The sequence below is a fragment of the Amblyomma mixtum genome, chromosome 7 (genome assembly GCF_055824585.1).
Source record: "Amblyomma mixtum isolate Tamu chromosome 7, ASM5582458v1, whole genome shotgun sequence".
Classification (NCBI taxonomy): Eukaryota; Metazoa; Arthropoda; class Arachnida; order Ixodida; family Ixodidae; genus Amblyomma; species Amblyomma mixtum.
The window spans coordinates 49,750,420-49,768,917 of NC_143018.1; the positions used below are offsets into that span (position 1 = coordinate 49,750,420).

The window sequence follows — 18,498 nt, forward strand, 5'->3', positions numbered from 1 at the left end:
CCAAATGCCGAAGGGATGAGTGGATGAATGACAGCAACTGCCGAAAAAAGTTAAAGCTGAGATCAACAGTCTTCAAGTTTATTTTGCCACATTTGTGGAAAAATAATAGATCTCAACTGTTCAAAACCCTCCTGACAACGACGGCAACGGCATCAGCCAATAGGGCGCTCTCTGGCTATCACGTGACTGAAGCAGTTGATCCATGGATTACTTTGATTACAAAAAGAAACTCTATGATTACAAAAGAAAACAAACAACACCGTGTACGACGCGGGAACAAAAATCACACAAATTTAGGAGGAGTTTTGCAGTTACAGCGTACTTAAGCCCTTAAACAGTAATCTTCTACAGACTTTCAGATACTCTCAGTAAAACAAAGCGCGGTAGGCGGTAGGGTGCAAGACAAATACGAAACCGAAACTTCTGGCCAGCGTACGAAATTTGACTGGTGAAAGTGGCATAACGTGTCGAGTGCGCGTCACAGAGTGACTGACGTGAATGACGACGCTTCGGTGCCCGACGGCTAGTTTCAAACGCGCGTTTCCTGGCAGCAAGCCTCATCTACCCCATCCTGTCTTCTCAAGCGTTGCCTGGTGACCGTCATGAGTGACGACAAAGGTCGGCGCATTTATTTCCCGCACTAGCGTCAGTCCGTTTGCAGCGTGCATACTCCGATGTGTCAAGTAGGCTTACATCACCATTTTTGACAACCGCCTTCCCTTCATGTTTCCGCCGCCCGGCTGAAGTGACGACTTCGTTTTCAACCGAAAATATTTAGTCCTATCCAGCTGCTAGAAATACGTATGGTGCCGAACGTTTCGTTTCCATTTTTCGCATGCGACGCAATATTCTACACGTTTCTGACCGCACGATATTCCGACACGATTTACGCGCACGATATTTCGCAGGCAACACGAGATTCGCTCAAGAAATCGTAGTGTGTGCAAAAAGGAAGATCAGCGAGACAGTCTGTGAGGCATATCCCTTGGGTGGTTTATTGGACTGTGCAGGTATTCACGTCGAGGATGAGCCTGCTAGAAACGACACTGCGCCAACTACCGCCGGGGTGCAAGGCGGCGGCGACCAAATGGTCGCGGAAGCCCTGGCAGCTGATGGCGATCAGCGATCGCAGGCAGGCGAGGAAGAAGGCCAGGCCTTCGTGGGCGACCCATTCGCCATATGTCACACCTTGGGCCTGACCAGGACCGACCTCGTGGATATGTCGGTGCGCCAGCTGAACTTACGCATGCGCACCGCGGGCCTCAACGGCCAGGAATCCCGCGCCATCAAGCATCTGCGGCGCATGCTCAAGAACCGGGGCTACGCAGCCATCTGCAGGTAAGGGCTTGACGCCTTTGTTTTCATGTTCTCTTGCATTCCTAAGCAATAGCACTGCCACTAAATCTGCTTGTTTTTCGGCTGGTTAAACAGATGCCATGAGATCCTAAGTGCAAAGAAAGGTGCAGGCAAGAGACGCATAGAATGCATACTGCTGATGCTCCACCTGTCTTCGCATTTCCTCCTCGATTGGTTCCCACAGTCAAGACTCCTTGCATTCTCTTGTCAGCGTGTACACACGGAATTACAACCTAAACACACCCACACTGACGTAGCACCGTGTCTTCATTTCAGTCTTCTTTCCCACAGTCATTACAAGTGCATTCGGTCTTTTAGCGTGTACAAACAACTAGCTGCTCTTGTTACCTTACTGTGAAGCTGTGTTATGTAACATCGCAAGATAGACTAGTCTGAATCTGAGCCAGCAGTGCTATGTCCTGCTCTGTTCCTCAGGATTATGCTGCAGAATGGCAACATAGCTTTGTCAAATTTTTGAGGAAGCTTCCTGTTTCAGCGTGCCCCATTGTGTGTCCCCATGCATGTGCAAGGACTTGCCAGAGCGGTGTGCCTCCTTAAGACGGCTGCTGTCCTCAAAACCTTCTTGCCTTTCACATGTGCACACTCGAGTCTTGCCACATTGTGACCGTGACGCCGTGCGATTGTGAGGCAGCACACGGGTGTCTTTGCATTTTGCCCTAAAAAAAATGCAGCTGTTACGGTTGGGATTCAATCTAAGGTGCTTGGGTTCAGCAAATGTATGCCATAGCCACTACGACAGCAGGAAAAAGTAATAATAAAAATTTGATGTTTGCGGATATTTCTTCTCACAAAATCCACAAGTGTTTGATGTTCAGAAAAATGAAGGACAGGTCATTTTTGCACAGTTTTTCCTAATCCATTGTCTCAGCAAAAAAAAGGCCGCCACCGTCTGGGAGACATTGAAGTAACGAGCGTTAGCTGTTTGGTTTACTAGAATTGATATGAATGAGATGCAAGATTTGCTGTTTTCTAGTTGCTGCCACAGATGGCGCTGTTATCTCAGGGTAGAACTAGAAAACTAACCAGTAAGTATGCAGGTCATGAGGACGGAGAAAGAAAGAGCATTAAACAACAGGTTAAAAACGCGGAAGTTAAAAATTGGATGAATTCAATGGAAAAGAAACATAGTGTAGAACTATATCGATACTGGAAAAGGCAGATCAGGAAAGAATTTTTCTATGATAACTCAAGAGGCAGTGCCCTACTTTTTGAAGCTAGGTCAGGGTGTCTTAGAACGCGCAGCTACAAAAAGAAATTTAACGAGGAAGATGACACATGTGCTGTGTGTGGTAGATCTGTGGAAACAATTGAACACCTCATAATCAAATGCGATGGTATCCATCCGGATGTCCATGCAGGCACAGTCACTCTTCCTGAGGCCCTAGGGTTTAAAGATAACAATGGTCATGTAAATAAATCTGCAGTGGAAGTTAGCAAAAAGCGATTGGAGGATTGGTGGCTGAAAAGCAGAGATGTGGCATAAGGTTAGAATTGTAGGAAACTGTAGGTAAAGATGATGGTGATTCTTAATGAGAATTGCCAACACAGTAAACAAAAAATAATAAAGATAGAAAAGCTGAGCATGGTAACAATTGCCACCACCCCGTTTCAAAGGGAGCGCTCCTATCCATCCATCCATCCATCCATCCATCCATACATCCATCCGTAGCAGACCCCACGAAATCTCGAAACGTGATGAGTAGTTGCTGCCAGAGATGGCGCTGTGATCTCGGGGTGGTAGCAGACCCCACAAAATCTCGAAACGTGATAAGTAAGAGCTAACACTCTTAAAACGCACCGTAGCCTTAGAGCTTCCTCACCTACTGGGACGGTGGTAGTGCTTCAGAGTCGATGGATCCCAACTCGGTGCACCCTTTTTTAATGCAGGACACGCCGGGTTGTGCAGCGAGGTCACTTGGAAGAACAGAAGGAAATGCTCGAAGAGCGCATTGAGGCCCTGAAGGCCGACAACTACGAACTGGCTGCGGAGGTGGCACGCATGCAGCGAGACTACACCGGGCTTCTGGCCTGGTGCGTCGAGCACCATGTGCTCACCACTGAAGAGCTCCAGCCATTCCTGGGCTCCGCACATCATTCCCAGTAGGAGTACCATCTGGGCAGTTGTACTGCGCTTCTTTCTAGTCACTCAGCCGAGATTCCGTCCTGGCGTGTTGGGAGTGTTTTGTCACGGCAGGACGGGAACAGTGTGAACTTTTCTGGGACTTCGATGATCGGAACTAGTGGTTTAAGTTCGGGCCGAAGTCAAGCCACGTGTTCTCAAGTGCAGTGCAGCCACTAATGCTTATTCCTCGCAACATTTCTTATTTGTTGTGGCCAATGTATGCAGCACACTGCCAGCTTTGTTTATCCGCTGGAAATATTTTATCACAGCAGTGCGTGAATAACGTGGAGTTTTATAGAACATTGATGCTGAAGAGCAGTTGTTCGAGTTATGGCTAAAATGAAGCTTCGGTTTTAGCGTTTGTGTTCTTCTTTTGCGATGTTTCGTCTTTACTGTGGCCAATATGTGCAGAACACTGCCATACTTCGATTTTTATTGTTGCTTTGTTGGATGATGTCTTACTCTAGTCCTGCAGGGGTACTGCATTACTCTAGCACTGAAAACCACATTGCAATGCTGTGATGAATTTCTCAGGAAAGCAGCAGATGCCTACAAATGAAGCAGATGCCTTGGATGTTTTGATGCAGCATCAGTGGTTGCTCAGAGCTGCAGCTATCTTGGCAAGTCACCCACTAATTACTCTAGATACTAATATAAGTACACACAACTGTCAGTGTCACCTGGCTTGGGCTATCTCTCCTTGAGGAGAGGCAAAACTTGTCATGAAAGGATGTGTATCCGCAGTTCAAATAGGACTGACACTCTGTGCTTTTGCTTGTAGCTGCCTGTTAAAGAGGCCTGTATGTGACCAAGCAAAAGAACACAGCAACACGGTCCTGAGGTTGCAAACCTTTGATGCTAATTTGGGTTTTGTTATGCAGAGTGTCAACTACAAATAGAATGCTCTGAATTTCCACCTGGCTGGGCATCACTTGATCTACGGAGATCACCAGAATAAAGTACGACTGTTCAAATTGTCCTTGTTGACACTCCAGTCGTGTATCCACACAAATACCACGAGAATGCTAGTATATTGTAGACAAATAAATATGAACAGGACAATTCTGATGTGGACTCAGAAACGATGAAGACAGTGGTGGTTATAAACTGCAGCATGGACCATCTTCTCTCTCCCAAAGTACAATGCACATACCCAAGAGATTACTGTGGCATTACCTGCCCCCTATCAGTCAGTATGTTCATGCGCATGTATCAACACTTTAGTAGCTGTATGCACAGCTTTGACCATACCAGTTGTGAAACTCATTTGAAACATGGTTGTCTCCTGTGGCCACAAGTGGTGCTGCCAGTTATCGTGGTACCCCGCAAAACTTTTCTTCTCCACCGTAGTCGCGTTTTGAGCACAGCAGTTCATCTAAATGACGCAGGTTGCACGACAGTATGCTAATCTCTGAATCTGTCTCAACCATAGTGCAAGGATTCTATAAACAGGTTTTATAGGCAGTTTTGAAACTGGTGTCATCGAAAAGCTCTGGTTGTACATGGATTTCATTTGACCCTGACCCTACACAAAGCGTGTGGACTTTCTATTCTGTTTTACAGTTTGTTCAACAAATCGCACCAATGCTTGTAATGCTTGCGTGATCGATCTGGTAACAGCATCATTGCAACAGAGGTGTCTAATTTCACCATTTTTATTCACAAAAAAGCAAATACTTTTCCACCAATAGAATGTGCTATAACAATGCCAATAACGGCTATCAACATGGCTGTCACTGTGATCTGCATGTGGTATCCCGAGAGTATTGCATTCGCTTGTGCGGCCTGGCTTTGGATGGCAGCTTGGCTTGGCTTGATGCCAGACACCTGACCTTTGGGTAGTGGCCTGGGAAGGGTCGGGTCCATGGATGTGTTGATGCCAATGATATTGCAGTGCATGAAATGCTTGCCAGCACTTGTGATTTCAACGTCGACCAGCTGTCCCATGTACTTGTCATCCATGGGGAGCAAGATCTGTAAGCAATCAAGGCTTTACTATTACTTCTTTTTTAAACCAGAAATTCACACTTTAACTACCAATAGCTAGCTGTCTTACAGTTGCTCTGATCTGAGATTACGCAGTCAGCGAAAAGGTTTGGTTTGGTTTGGTTTGGTTTATGTGGTTTAACGTCCCAAAGCGACTAAGGCTATGAGAGACGCCGTAGTGGAGGGCTCCGGAAATTTCGACCACCTGGGGTTCTTTAACGTGCACTGACATCGTACAGTACACGGGCCTCTAGAATTTCTCCTCCAAAGAAATTCTAGAGGCCCGTGTGCTGTGCGATGTCAATGCACGTTAAAGAACCCCAGGTGGTCGAAATTTCCGGAGCCCAGCGAAAAGAGAAAGATTTGCAACTGCAACTGCAGATATAGAGAGTTCATGAGAAGATTGCTGTAATGGCTCAATTGCTTTGGTGCTTGGCTTTTGACATGGAATTGAATACCGGCCACATTTAAGTAGAGGCAAAATGCAGAAATGCCAACGGGTTAAGCAATGCTAGCCCAGCTGGTCGTATTTTAGTCTGCAGCCCTCCACTAAAGCATTCCTCATAGCTCATGTGCACAACACATCCCACACCGTACCATACCATACTATACCGTCACATTTTGCGATAACCAGCCCGTGGCTGCTCTCACATCACCAACTTTAAAGATTTAAAGGGACCATGCAAAGAATCAAAAGCCGCTTGTAAATGTTAGAAGTGATGCTCAGAAGCATTCACACCAAGTATGAGTCTTCGGAACTGAGCCGGCAATTTATTATGAATTTTTAAAAATCGTGTTTTTTAAAATTCGCGGGCCGTTTGTTGTCTTCGTAGGGAGCCATTTTGGAACCAAAATCGGGAAAACAGACGTCACTGCATCTACATCTGCCCATGACGTCGGCAGGCCACCACACGCTGTCATTCGCTCGAGCCGCGGCAGCTACGATGTCACGGGCACACTTCCGGTAGAAGCGCGAGCCAGCTAGGCACTGCCTTCGCGCGTATGGTTTCAATTTACCTCTGCCGCCTCTTTCTGTCGCGAGTTCGGGAGCCAAGAAAGCGCCGAGACCGGAGAGACGCTGCCGACGCACGCTGCTCCTCGGGAGCGCGACAACCGGAAGTCGTAAACCGAACGTCAGCGAATGACGTATTCATGGGCGGAGCCCAGTCCCTGAGCTGTTTTCTTTATTTCTTTATGGTGCCCCGCGTGTATGAGTTGAGGGGGGAGAGGAGGAGCGTGATTTTTAATTGTCTATAACTTCGTTGTTATTGATGCTAGCTCAAAAATTCTTTCGCTGGGGTGACGAGTGATGGATTGCCTATCTTTACGTAACCTCAATAAATTTATTTCATAGTCCCTTTAAGTCTACATATGGAGTTAGGGTCACCAAGCTAGAACCTGGCCTATTGGCTGAATCCTATAGCAGAAAGAAAAACAGAAATTGGCTGATCGGTTGAACTGACCTGACAAGTCACAGACATAAGCGCATACTATAAGCAACAAAGGATACGTGAACAAGACAAGTGAAATGAGAACCACAAACTGAGAAGATTTTAGACAAGGGAGACTGAACACTAACGCACTTTGATGGCATTTTAAATTGATGTCGTAAAGACTGCTTTATGGAGGTGTTGGCGCACCCTGCCTCTACTTCTTCTCCATCACCTTATAATTTTTGTACTCTTGTTACAAGTATCCTGTTTGTGCTTCACTTGCTGCTGATAGCACAAAAACTAGCCTCGCGATGTAATGCAGCTTGTGTACGGCTGACATAGCAAGGGCAAGGCTGACTGACTGCCGTGGTTGTTGTTGAATTAGGATGAAATTTAGCCCAATTCCAAAGCAGCACTAATACATTCGCCTTAGTCAAAATGAACTCGTTTAAATCAAACTGCTGGTTTATTCAAATTGATGGTTCGGTCCTGTCAACATCGCATGTACTACAAAGACTCCCGTTAATTGGAACTCCGCATAATTTGGACAAATTTCCAGTCTTGGTCGAATTCCCGATAGCCAGCTGCATCTGCCCAGCAGGAGCGGCTCACCTGTTCGTAGAATTTGTTGTGACCGACTAGGTGCTTTTGGTCGTGAGCCGTGTCAGTGACAAGGACAGTATGCCTCTGGCCAACCCGGTCACTGTACGGCACGTATGACTGAAACAGCTCCGACAGGCGTTTCGTCCTCTCTTTGACCTGCAAAATGCGCAAAAAGAACAAAAATGAGCACATGCTGCAGAACTACCTTGCGCAATCGGCTGCCACGTGGAGCTTTTGAACAATGCGCACTAAGAAGTGATGGCCGTTTTTTGGGGTACAGTGCTGGCCGCAAGTTCCAAGGTCACCGAACCTTGCGGTGAGGCGAGGTAATGTGTGCTGCTTGTTTCTGGTTCCACAGCACAGAGGAACTAGAACAAGGTTGTCCTTAAAAGCCTTTTCATTTCCAGAGGAACTCAGGCCAGAGGTAACGCTTCCAAATGTGGCTACCGAGGTGATGGAAACCTGATGCGGGCACAGGGACGTTTGTACGAGAGCAGTTCAAGAGTGATGGAAGTGCCAACTTCAATGTTTTTTTCCTAGGCATGCAGAGATTCTCATACAAGAGACGTTCAAGCAGTGTTTGTAAACGGTCACTACAACAGCACAGTTGACCCGCCATTGACTCACAATGTGCGTAGGTATTCGTTTCATGTTGGCGGCAGGGGTGCCGGGCCTTGGGTAGAACTGGTTGATGAACAGCGATGGGAACTGGTAGTCTTGAACTAGCCGCATGGTCTCCTCAAAGTCCTGAGAAAACCGAGAAGAAGCGTGTACTCTACGACATTTCCAAACACAGTGCGATGACAAATGCAACAAGTACTGATAATTTTTTTTTAAATCTTAGATTCAATCATGGCACCTGACAGAGTGTCCAAAACGACAGCTGCTACTTTCTGTGAAAGGCACTGCCACCTGGTGTCAAAGAAAATGATATGCAAATTTAACCTGCCATGGCGGCTGTGCTTTGATGAAGGCGAAATGTGAAAGATGCTCATGTGGTGTGCCTTTACTTTCCTTGTAAACAATTTTCACACGCAAAGTTAAAGGGTATAGTACAAGCCAAGCAACCAAAACAGCACTCTAGCAGGTTTAGAGTCATATGGTGAGCTACTGCTAATTTTCAAACAAGCTCAATCATGCAGTAGCACTATGCGGAAGTTGAACAATCGTCAACATCATCAGCTGGATTACTTCCACGGCAGGGAAAAGGCATCTTCTAATGCTCTCCGATTCTTCCTCAAGTGAAACAATGTCGCCCCTTGATTCAGTGCAACTGTGAAATGCGAAACAGCATCTCTCCACTCACATCTTCAGTTTCAGTGGGAAAGCCGCATATGATGTCTGTAGCGACTGTGATGCCAGGCACACTGCACAAAAAGAAAGAGCACACATGCTATTGTAAAACAGTGCCCCCTAACACATTTACATACACTGTTGGAATAAAGTGCTCTTGTGTAGCACGTTTTACAAGGCTCCACTGGCAGTGGTTAGCACCACTGATTACAGGTAGTTTGAAAGGTCACGCCACCAGCAAAATCTCAACATCATGCATGGGAGTTGTGCAATGCAGATACAATGGACGCTGCAAAAAAACCAGGGTAGCTTCAGTAACCCGACGTGACCAAAGACCATGCAGGTTTAAGCACAGGCGTCATTGACATCAGTGAATTTCGTTTTCACCATATCCAGACTTCGAGGATTCTTTCAAAAGAAGGGTAACCCCATTTAAATTGTTTTCTTAGTAAAATCTGATTGTTTGGTCTTTTGTGGCTGCACTGATGTTTGTTCAGCAGTCAAAGATGCGTTAAACTGCTGACAAATTTGGAGGTGACAACAGAATATTTTTTTGCGTAACTCGATTTGAACTTGTCATTGATGACATTATTGATAGCATTTCGGACTCTGCAATCACTGATCGGAAATGGATACCGGTTTTGTCTAGCTTCGGAGATCCGCAAAAAGAAAGCATTGCAGTTTCCCATTTCAAACGGCCTGTGGCAGTCATATGTGCGCATCATTTTCTGTCCTCTTGCAGCTTTTAAAAGGTCCATTTTAGCGAAAGAAATCTCTTTGTCGTTAGAATGCAGTTAACACTGACTTGTCAGGCAGGCCGGGCCAATAATACCCACGCTTTCCGGAGGTGGTCCACCACACTACGGAACTGGGCGACAGTGTACTCTCGCCGCATTTCAGTGAGCACCGGGTCGCTCCCAGATTGCACTGGGACGTGGAGGAAAGCGTACACACGGGGGTGGCTCAAGATTTCTGCCATGTCCTGTTGGAGAGAGAGAAAGAGTAAAAAAAAAAAAGGGAGGCCTCAACAGGAGGTTTTTTATTATTATTATTATTATTATGTACTATTACAAGAACAAGTAATATCGGCAACAAAATCAGATGGAGCTCAGAAGCGGATTAAAGATTTTATTTCTGAAACGTGGCACAGCAGTGACGGTTTACCTCTTGTCCTTTTCCCAGTGTGGTGATAAGCCACCCTGCAATAAAACTCTAAAGTTGCATTTGTGGTCCATTTCCTTTTAAACTGCATGCAATCTGAATCATAAGTGTTGGTCTCGTGAAATAGAAAGCATGTTCTGTCATCTCCTGAGCATATCTTTGGCTGTTGTCCCACTCATGCTCGGAAAATTTTACCATGACACTGGTGAAATTCTGCAAGAATGGGCCTAAGCAAGTGTAACAGTGATGTTCCATGATGCAATCGAAAGTTTCCTCAATCAGATCCCAAATTCCCTATTTCAGGTCCTTTTTCCCTGCAGCAGCTTGAAAACTCTCAATTTGGAAAAAAATGAGACAATTTTGGTTCCTAAACCGCCTTGAAACGCCATAAAGATTCCCTTTTTGCCATATTTTACCCTTAAATTTCCTGAAGAAGGGAAAATTCTCTAAATGGAACATCACTGAAGTGGACAACAGTCTCAAGCTTGTTACAAGCAAGTGCACTGTTACTGCAAATGAAACAGGAAAAAGACACTTGAAACAGGAACAGCAAAATGAGATTTTAGTTAAGGGAGACTGAATACTACTAGCTCACTTGATTTTCATTTCGCTGACGCAAAGACCGCTGTGTGGTAGTGTTGATCGACCCTGCCTGCTTTTATTCTTCAGCAGCTAATATTTTTTGCATTCTTGTGTTTGCATCACAGTTAGTGTTTCATTCGGTGACAGTACATATGTGCCATGGTACAGAAAAGGACCGGAGTCTGCACGGGCAGGCAATGTCCATTCAACTCGTGGAACATGAATGACCGCATTGCTTTCTTTGTTATGCAGCCTTTGCAAAAGAAAAAGCTTTATTGCACAGAGTTGAGACAAACTGAAGTTACAGAAGCGAGGTTATATACTGCACAAGCAGTCAAATCGGCGGAGCGAGGGATGCTCACCTCCAAGTGGTCGAGGATGTACGGTGGGTTCGTCATGCCCAGCCTCATCATACATCCCTCGGGGATAACTTTCACTATCTCCTGCAGCAGGTCGGGCAAGGTGACACCGATGTCGCGGCCGTACGCCCCCGTGTCCTCCGAGGTCAGCCAGATCTCCCGCACACCCTCTAGGATTGGAAGGAGCAGATCACATAGTTACCTAGGGCTAAAAAAAAAAGACAGACTCTGCGGTTGTTCATTCACCATGACGAGGCGCAGGAATACCGAGAAGTGGACACTCTGTATTTGACTAAGCCATTACTGGACACAGAGGGTGGATTTAGTCTGCACAGTACAACTCTTCTTGAGGCAGACTGCCAAGAAATGCTTTGACAGTTTTCCTACAGACCTAACACCAAACATGAAACATGCGCTAGTGAAAGAATTTAATCTGCGCAATGTGAACAGCATTACAGCATAGCTGTGATTCTACAGCAGAATTAACAAACGTTTTCGCTCAAACATTGGCCCAGGCAAATATGAAGTGTCTGCTTTCCTGTAGTGCAGCGGTGGATGAAGTGTCCCCTGCTATGCTCACATAGACGGTGGCGCCTTTTTGCCCTTGAAGTAATTTTGAGAGACTCTGGAGCGGACAGTAGAAGGTAATGCCGCAATCTGTTAGCGAACTTGAGCGCTCAAACCATAGTGGCAACTCACTAGCTGCAGTGTTTGGAAGGTGAACATGAGTTTGCAGATTCGATCCTGACCATGATTTTTGGATTTGACACTGAATTTAATACTTCAACTAGAGTCCTGGTCTAGCTAGAATAGCTGACACTGTAAAACAGCATTTGTCCGCTGTGACACCGAAAGAGAACTGCAAGCACATGGCAGTGGTATTCAGCGAAAGCGCTTTCAAAGCAAGAACCAACTTAGAGCTGCTTTTGCATTTCACACTGGAGATGCCTAAAACAAAACTGACCACCGGTTACAACGTTGTGTAATGCAGGACTCAGCAACAGCTATTAGCGGTGCTGAATGCGCCGTTCGCTCTGCTATCAAGTGGCGCCCTCTATGTGCAGGGGTGCAAACAGCACAAGCACTGGTTCACGCTGCTACACATATAGAATGCCACAAGTCCATGGTGTGATGGTGTGGCGAGCAGTTCCACTTCCCTATGCTCCTCATTTCTCCTTCGTGTTACGCCAACGTGACCGATGCCACAGAGCTGGCAGAGTGCCCTCAGTGCTGTTGCCATAAAACGCACAGTGTAGAGAAAGAGTGGCTTTACCTTCGAATGCCTGCTTAGCCCGTGCCACAAGCTCGTCAATTGGGTAACTGCCCAGGTCTCCCCGGGCATGTTTCGTCTTGCAGTACGTGCAGCGGTTGAGGCAGCTGCAAGCGAATCAACAATAATTTCCTTTGCTCTTCCTTGCTCAGATGCTATCAGAGCCGGAAAAACGTGTACACAGACAAAATGAAATGCAAACGCTCGTCATGCATTACTAAGATCACTGATGTGACAAGGTTGAGCTAGCAGTTGCTGAAGGGGTGCGTGAATATTCAAAACCTTTAAAGAGCAAATTGAATATCCTCGAACATATTCAATTCACTGAACGAATCAAATTGTGCAAGCTCAAAATTATTCAAAATGAACTGAAAGTGCTTTCAAGTTCTGGAATATTTTTCAAATAATTGGCACAGATTTATAACAAGGCACACCGTAGTTTTCTTCGACAACTGTTTGAAAACCAGGGTACAAACTGAAACCACACAGCATGCTACCATAATTGGTCTGCATGGGATGGAGGGTTCAGCTTGGTGATGTGGTCCATTCGTGTGGTGGCATTAATAATGCTCATGCATGGCATCCGAGAGTGTGCAACATGGCAGCATTCGGGCAGGCTTAGCAAACCGTGACTTGATGCCCACTCTTGGAGGCCATGGCTCATACGTAGCTCTCGCCTGTCTTTTTTACTGATATGTGGCACTAGTTAATTTTGCTGTCACCATCAGCAGCAAATGTTAATTTTCCTGTTATATGTATGACTCGGAGCTCACAGAGTTGAACTACTGACTTAATGTTGTGCATCCCGTAGTGAAGATTAGTGTTGCGTCTTTTGGCAGCTATAACTCCACAAGTTATAGCATTGCACCATATCGATGCCCCTGGTGTTTCGCTGTTTCGCATGATTATTGGTTTTGCACAAATATTCACTACTTGTGCAAATATTCGTACAAATATTCTATTCATATTCGATTTCGTACTTGGCTTCACGATACATATTTGATTCAGGAGTGAGGCTACACTATTTATATTCTATTCGGTTTGGAAAAAGTACTAATTCGCATACCCCTAGTTGCTGGGCATGCAGTAGACATTACATTTCTCATCTAAACAGAAACTGCATCAGCTTTTTTGAATCATTTCAACAGTCTGAGTTTCCTTGCAGCTTGCTAATACTACATTACACGAGATTCAGTGCGAGGCGGTGCGACAGCTCCATTTCAAGGCACAGTGAGAGCAAATGAAGAAAAGGAATATGAAGTTAAACAAATTCAAGAAACCAAAGAGAGGAGACAATGTATGAGTTAAATACAACTTAATCATATATTGCACAGCATACAACATGAGTTAAATTTCCCCCAGAAAGTCAAGAGTTGACATGAGAACCTGCAATTAAAATGGTACACTGGGACAGTTGCAATTCTCACATCATACCACACGTGTCTGTGGAGTCTGCCTATACTCATGACTTTGGCTATGACAAGAGAGATTAGCAGTGGCACTTACTCCCACGTGGAACTTGCACTCGCTTAAACTGAAGCAAATGCACAAAATGCATATATTATTCGGGAACATGTTGTACAGACAGTAAACATGCTCTCATTTGCCTATTTACGGAATCCTGTATCTACGCTGCTCCCAATATATTGTAAGGATGGGAAGTTGTTCTAAACTAATGCAAAACAACCCAGTACCGCGACCTCTTCTCCAGTGTCATGACACTATCATGGCCTTCTTTTTTAATCTACTTTTAAGGCTTAAAGACTGAAACTGCACTTTAGAGCTGCTCGCACGAGATTATTACTGGGCCACGAAAGCACACCTCGTCAGGTATACACTAATTTAAAACTTAACTTGTGCATCCACCACTAAAAGTTAAACTAGAGCCCAAGTCTTGTATTGGAATTGCAAGCTTGCAGCCGTCTCTCTAAACAGGTGAGGGGTGCGACTGCCTTACCGTACCCTGTGTTGATGGCAATAATCTCAATAAGGGGGTTGCGTCGGATCTTTGGCAGAGTCAGGGGTGCACCGCCAGCTTTCCGACGGCCATCCTTCTTGGAGCCCAGAAGCCGCACAGAGTTTCCTGCGAAGTACGATGCAGATCCTTAGTGCTCTGCGCATCTTGCTTGAGAAGAGGCAACTGAGTGTCCTAGTTTCTGAAGTCATGGTCAAACACAAGTTTTTTGTTGACATTTCTGAAAATTGGAGGGGACACTTAAGTTCCGCCTTAACAGTATGATGCAACAGCGTAGTGGGTTAATTCCCGTATGTGTAGAAGAAGGTCATCCTCTGCTTTACGTTCATAGATCCCTGGGAGTCCTCATACCATTCGTGGCACAGTAGTGCAGAGGTTAAGCGATGCGTTACGCGGTTAAGCTCCCATTGGAGGGCCTCTAACCTCCCATTGGAGGTTGCTCTTTCCGAGTGACCAATATTAATTTAACTGCCTCCTGCCACGGTGGGCAGGTTGTGATAACGCCGCACAAGGTCACATGACCTAGGTGCCCCATCTACCTCCTAGGTTGCTCTCTGGGCACGACGTGCCACAGTCATTATTTTTCGCTTACAACGCCACCCCCGACAATGCCAGCACTGGATTTTCTGGACAACGGGGCCTTTAACACTATCACATTAAAATTTCAGTAAAAAAAAAACACAATGACAAGCAGCATTAGATATGACATGTTACAAAATAGTACCAAATTAATTCTAGGCAGTACTCTGTCCATTTCCCTCGAATTCACAGCCTCACAATCTGAGAAACAATGCCTTCACAAACCTGATGCTTCATTAACGGTTGCTTCAAGTACCTTTGAGCGTCTCCTCGACCACCTCGACAACACGGTCGGTCTGCTGGACCCCCACGATGCTCAGCCCACGGAGGTAGTTCACGTTGGGGGTAGCCTGGGCCACGCAGCCCGCGACCACAACTCGCTTTCCTTCCCGCAAGCCGCTCTCGACAGAACTGCGGAAGTGGTCCTCGGCGGGGCTCTTCACCGTGCAGCTGTTTAGCAGCCATAAATCAGCACCGCCTGCATCGTCTGAGGTAGGAGAAAAGGTCAGGGGCTTTTTTATGAAATCAATTTCAAGGATGCAGTGTTCAGCAAGTGCATACTGACTGCAGCAGTGAAGATGTAAAGGGGCAAAAAAAAAAATTATGGTAAGATTTTACTTCCTGTCATTCTTATTTGATGCCACGCCCTCTCTGTGTGTCCTAACATGGAAGAATGAGAGTGTCCATAAGTCTCCAATAAAAAAAAGCCCAACAGCCAGCTGTCAGTGAACCAGGAGTGCTTCTTCACCTATCCGGCTCACATGACCACAGGTTGCAGGTTTATTCTCAAGAGTGCACACTTCTTGGCTCACTTGGACCACAATCACAAGGTCAGCAGGTGAACATGAAAGCTTTAACTGCACTAATGGTCCACGCCAACAATACACCGCAATGTACATCTTTCATTAAAGGTTTTCAAGCAACAGGGTTTGCTTGAGCTGCGCAGAGGAGCCCTTGATGGCACCCCCAAAGACCAAAAGGCCTTCAAATGTGACGAAAAATCATAGATTTTGAGCTTGAGGAGTGCCATAATTTAGCGCTTAACTAGACGACCCAAAACTAAACTATGTGCTGTCAAGACTGCTGATGAAGGATGTATAATGTAATGCAAATTGTCATAAGCTACAAAAAAATCCAGCACGCAGATACTGCTGTGAAGCGGCAGCAAGCTCCGCAGTTACCGCAGAGAAGTTCAGCTCGGTTACCATGGAGGAATTCCCTTACCAACAATGGTATATCCTTTGGCAGCCAGCTGTCCTGCCATGTATTCGCTGTCAGAACTGTTGTGAGCACAGCCCCAGGTCTTCACATAGATCTTGTGCGTGCCTGCATGGTGCGGAACGAAGTCCAGGCGCGACATTAGGCCACCATACTACACAATTCATCACTCAGTTTAAACATATTTAAACATGCTGCAAGAGAAAAGCAAAGATTAAAGTACTACACAAAGTACAGTCGGAAGCAAATGTTCACAGCATGTGTGTGCAAGAAAAAAAATTCATTGTAGCACTGCCTCATGACTGTGCCACCTGGTATTGACACCACCAAATGGAACATGCGAGTCCGCTCATACTGGCTGTACTCTTTGTGAACGGCTTGCGAGACGGCACCAAAAAAAGTTTTTTTCCACACACCCGCATCCCGTAAACTGCTGCTGCCAACTGTACATATGAGTAACCGTGGATAACCAGAATCAACATGGATGACATCGTGTGTAAAATGCACGGCACTATACAGGGTGTTTCACCCAAGACTTTGCACAATTTTAAAATATAAGCTTTTTGAGTTACAAAGCGCTTTTTAGGCATAGCATTGTCAGCGATGTAGTACATCAGAATACAGCTAAGACGCGCCAACTAGCAGGCTGGTTCACTAATACTGAATAGTGAACTTTTTAACTATTACCGTTAGGATGCTTAATCACAAGTAATATCCGTATCAGTTTTTAGAATTTCGAAAACAGGGTTTTCCTCGGCGCTGTGGCCCAACAAATTTGTCACATCGTGCCAAAATACAAGCGCTTTGAGAAGCTTGCAGGCAAAGCCACCTCTCCGGTGTACAACGCGCTGAAATAGCCAGAATTTGTTGAGGCTACAGCGGCGAGGATAACCGAATTTTCGAAATTCTACAAACTGATATGGTTTTCACTTACGGTGGGCTACATGCTTCGCAATATTTAAGCAGCCTAACAGTAATAATTAAAAAGTTAACTATTCAGTATAGTTGACCAGCCTGCTAGTTAGCACATCTTAGCTGTATTCTGATGTACCACACTGCTGACAATGCTATGGCGAAAAAGCACGCTTCTAACTCGAGAAGTCTATTTTTAAAATTGTTTAAAGTATTAAGTGAAACACCCTGTATAGTGAGGAAAGGATTCCACAATGGGCGCATTGATGGCTACTTTGCTGTTAGAGCTACAGCAGCGGATCATTTCTGTTTGCATTTAAACACAGAAAATAAGGTGTTTATGTGAAAGTCACGCAACATAATGCTACGTTGCTGTGACCAAGATGAGGCGCAGCTGAATGGGCATGAACAGATAGGGCATTTTGGTGGCCAGTATTGGCACATTCAACCTCGTCAATACACCTTTAAAGGAATAGCACGCACGGACGACAGACGAAAGGACATAACACCATTTCTTTTCAATATGCCAAATCAACTATAGGCCAATTAATCAAATTATCAAATCAATCACGAAACTACCATGCTCGTACACAGAGTATACCGATGCTTTCGTTATTTTTTTTTCTTTTTTCTTGAGCTTAGCCATTCAATCGGCAAAGAAATTTGATGGCAACTCGCAAATCACAAATTTTTTAAAAGCACGCTGCATCCCCGCTTCACCGTTTTGTCAAGACCTCAGCACTTGGGCTTGCTGGGATGAATGTAAAACAGCTAGCAGCAACAACAAAGCCACCCGGTTCAATCTCCAGTTCTGCAGGTCCATGCCTTTGGTGTATACCTTTCATCAGTTCCATAGTACAGACCGCTCACCATCGCGAACCGCATCCCTGAAGTGACCAAGTTCACTTTCTGATAGCTAGGTCGTAACTTAGAAACGAATAGAGCGCACTAGAAAATGAAAAGTGTCAACAAAATTGCCAGTCGGTCCACTGCCGAAGCTCGAAGTTGTAAGGAGGATGTCGAAAGCTCTTTGCTCACGGATATGCATGTGTTCACGTTATTCTGAACTTGTGCGCAGCACATCAGCACACGATGAAAAGCTACTCACCTGGTAGAAAGCTGTCACCAATCGCTTCCAACGCGTCTTTCCGTCTTTTGACTCGCGGAATCACCTCTCGGCGCGTCGTGGGTGAGACAACGTCTTCGGCCGATCGGACGATGTCCTCGATGTCTTCGACGAAACCACTCGGGCAGTTCTCGGGCATCGCTGCTGCGCGATCGCGGACCTCCGCCGGAGATGAAGAAAACGACTTCGGTGCGCGATCTCACAATCTTTCTTTTGCGCACAATGAGAATCGTTTCAGACGCGCATATTACTCAAATATAAACGATCTGCGTTGAATGCGCATCGTCGCCAACGCGACTTTACGTCTGCTCGTACCGCACATGGCCGCCGCCATAATGTACACACGGCAGGCGGAGGTCAGAAGCGCAGTCCATTTTAGGCTGTTTTTGTGTCGTAAAGTTTTATTTTTAGACTCCATCAAGACAGTGGGGAAAAAAATAACAGCAACATGTGTAGCACAATTATGTTTTGTTCCTACGTTTGCAATTCTTGACATAATTTA

At 45.6% G+C, this 18,498-nt stretch overlaps 2 protein-coding genes across 2 annotated transcripts; one reads left to right on the forward strand and one right to left on the reverse strand.

The window, feature by feature from the left end:
- Positions 1–160: 160 nt before the first annotated feature.
- On the forward strand, positions 161–4,478 carry LOC149336049 (transcription factor Maf-like). Its single transcript, XM_089552568.1, has 3 exons — positions 161–618; positions 1,011–1,338; positions 3,265–4,478. Exons 1-3 carry the CDS (start codon positions 603–605, stop codon positions 3,479–3,481), a joined length of 561 nt encoding a protein of 186 aa, XP_089408694.1. The 5' UTR covers positions 161–602; the 3' UTR covers positions 3,482–4,478.
- A 660-nt stretch (positions 4,479–5,138) lies between these two features.
- Positions 5,139–18,363, reverse strand: LOC149336050 (threonylcarbamoyladenosine tRNA methylthiotransferase). The gene is made up of 11 exons (XM_089552563.1): positions 17,979–18,363; positions 15,965–16,066; positions 14,997–15,227; positions 14,149–14,269; positions 12,190–12,293; positions 10,920–11,086; positions 9,651–9,796; positions 8,828–8,888; positions 8,149–8,268; positions 7,531–7,677; positions 5,139–5,473 (listed from the first exon to the last, which is right to left on the reverse strand). Exons 1-11 carry the CDS (start codon positions 18,133–18,135, stop codon positions 5,159–5,161), a joined length of 1,671 nt encoding a protein of 556 aa, XP_089408689.1. The 5' UTR covers positions 18,136–18,363; the 3' UTR covers positions 5,139–5,158.
- Between the last annotated feature and the right edge of the window lie 135 nt (positions 18,364–18,498).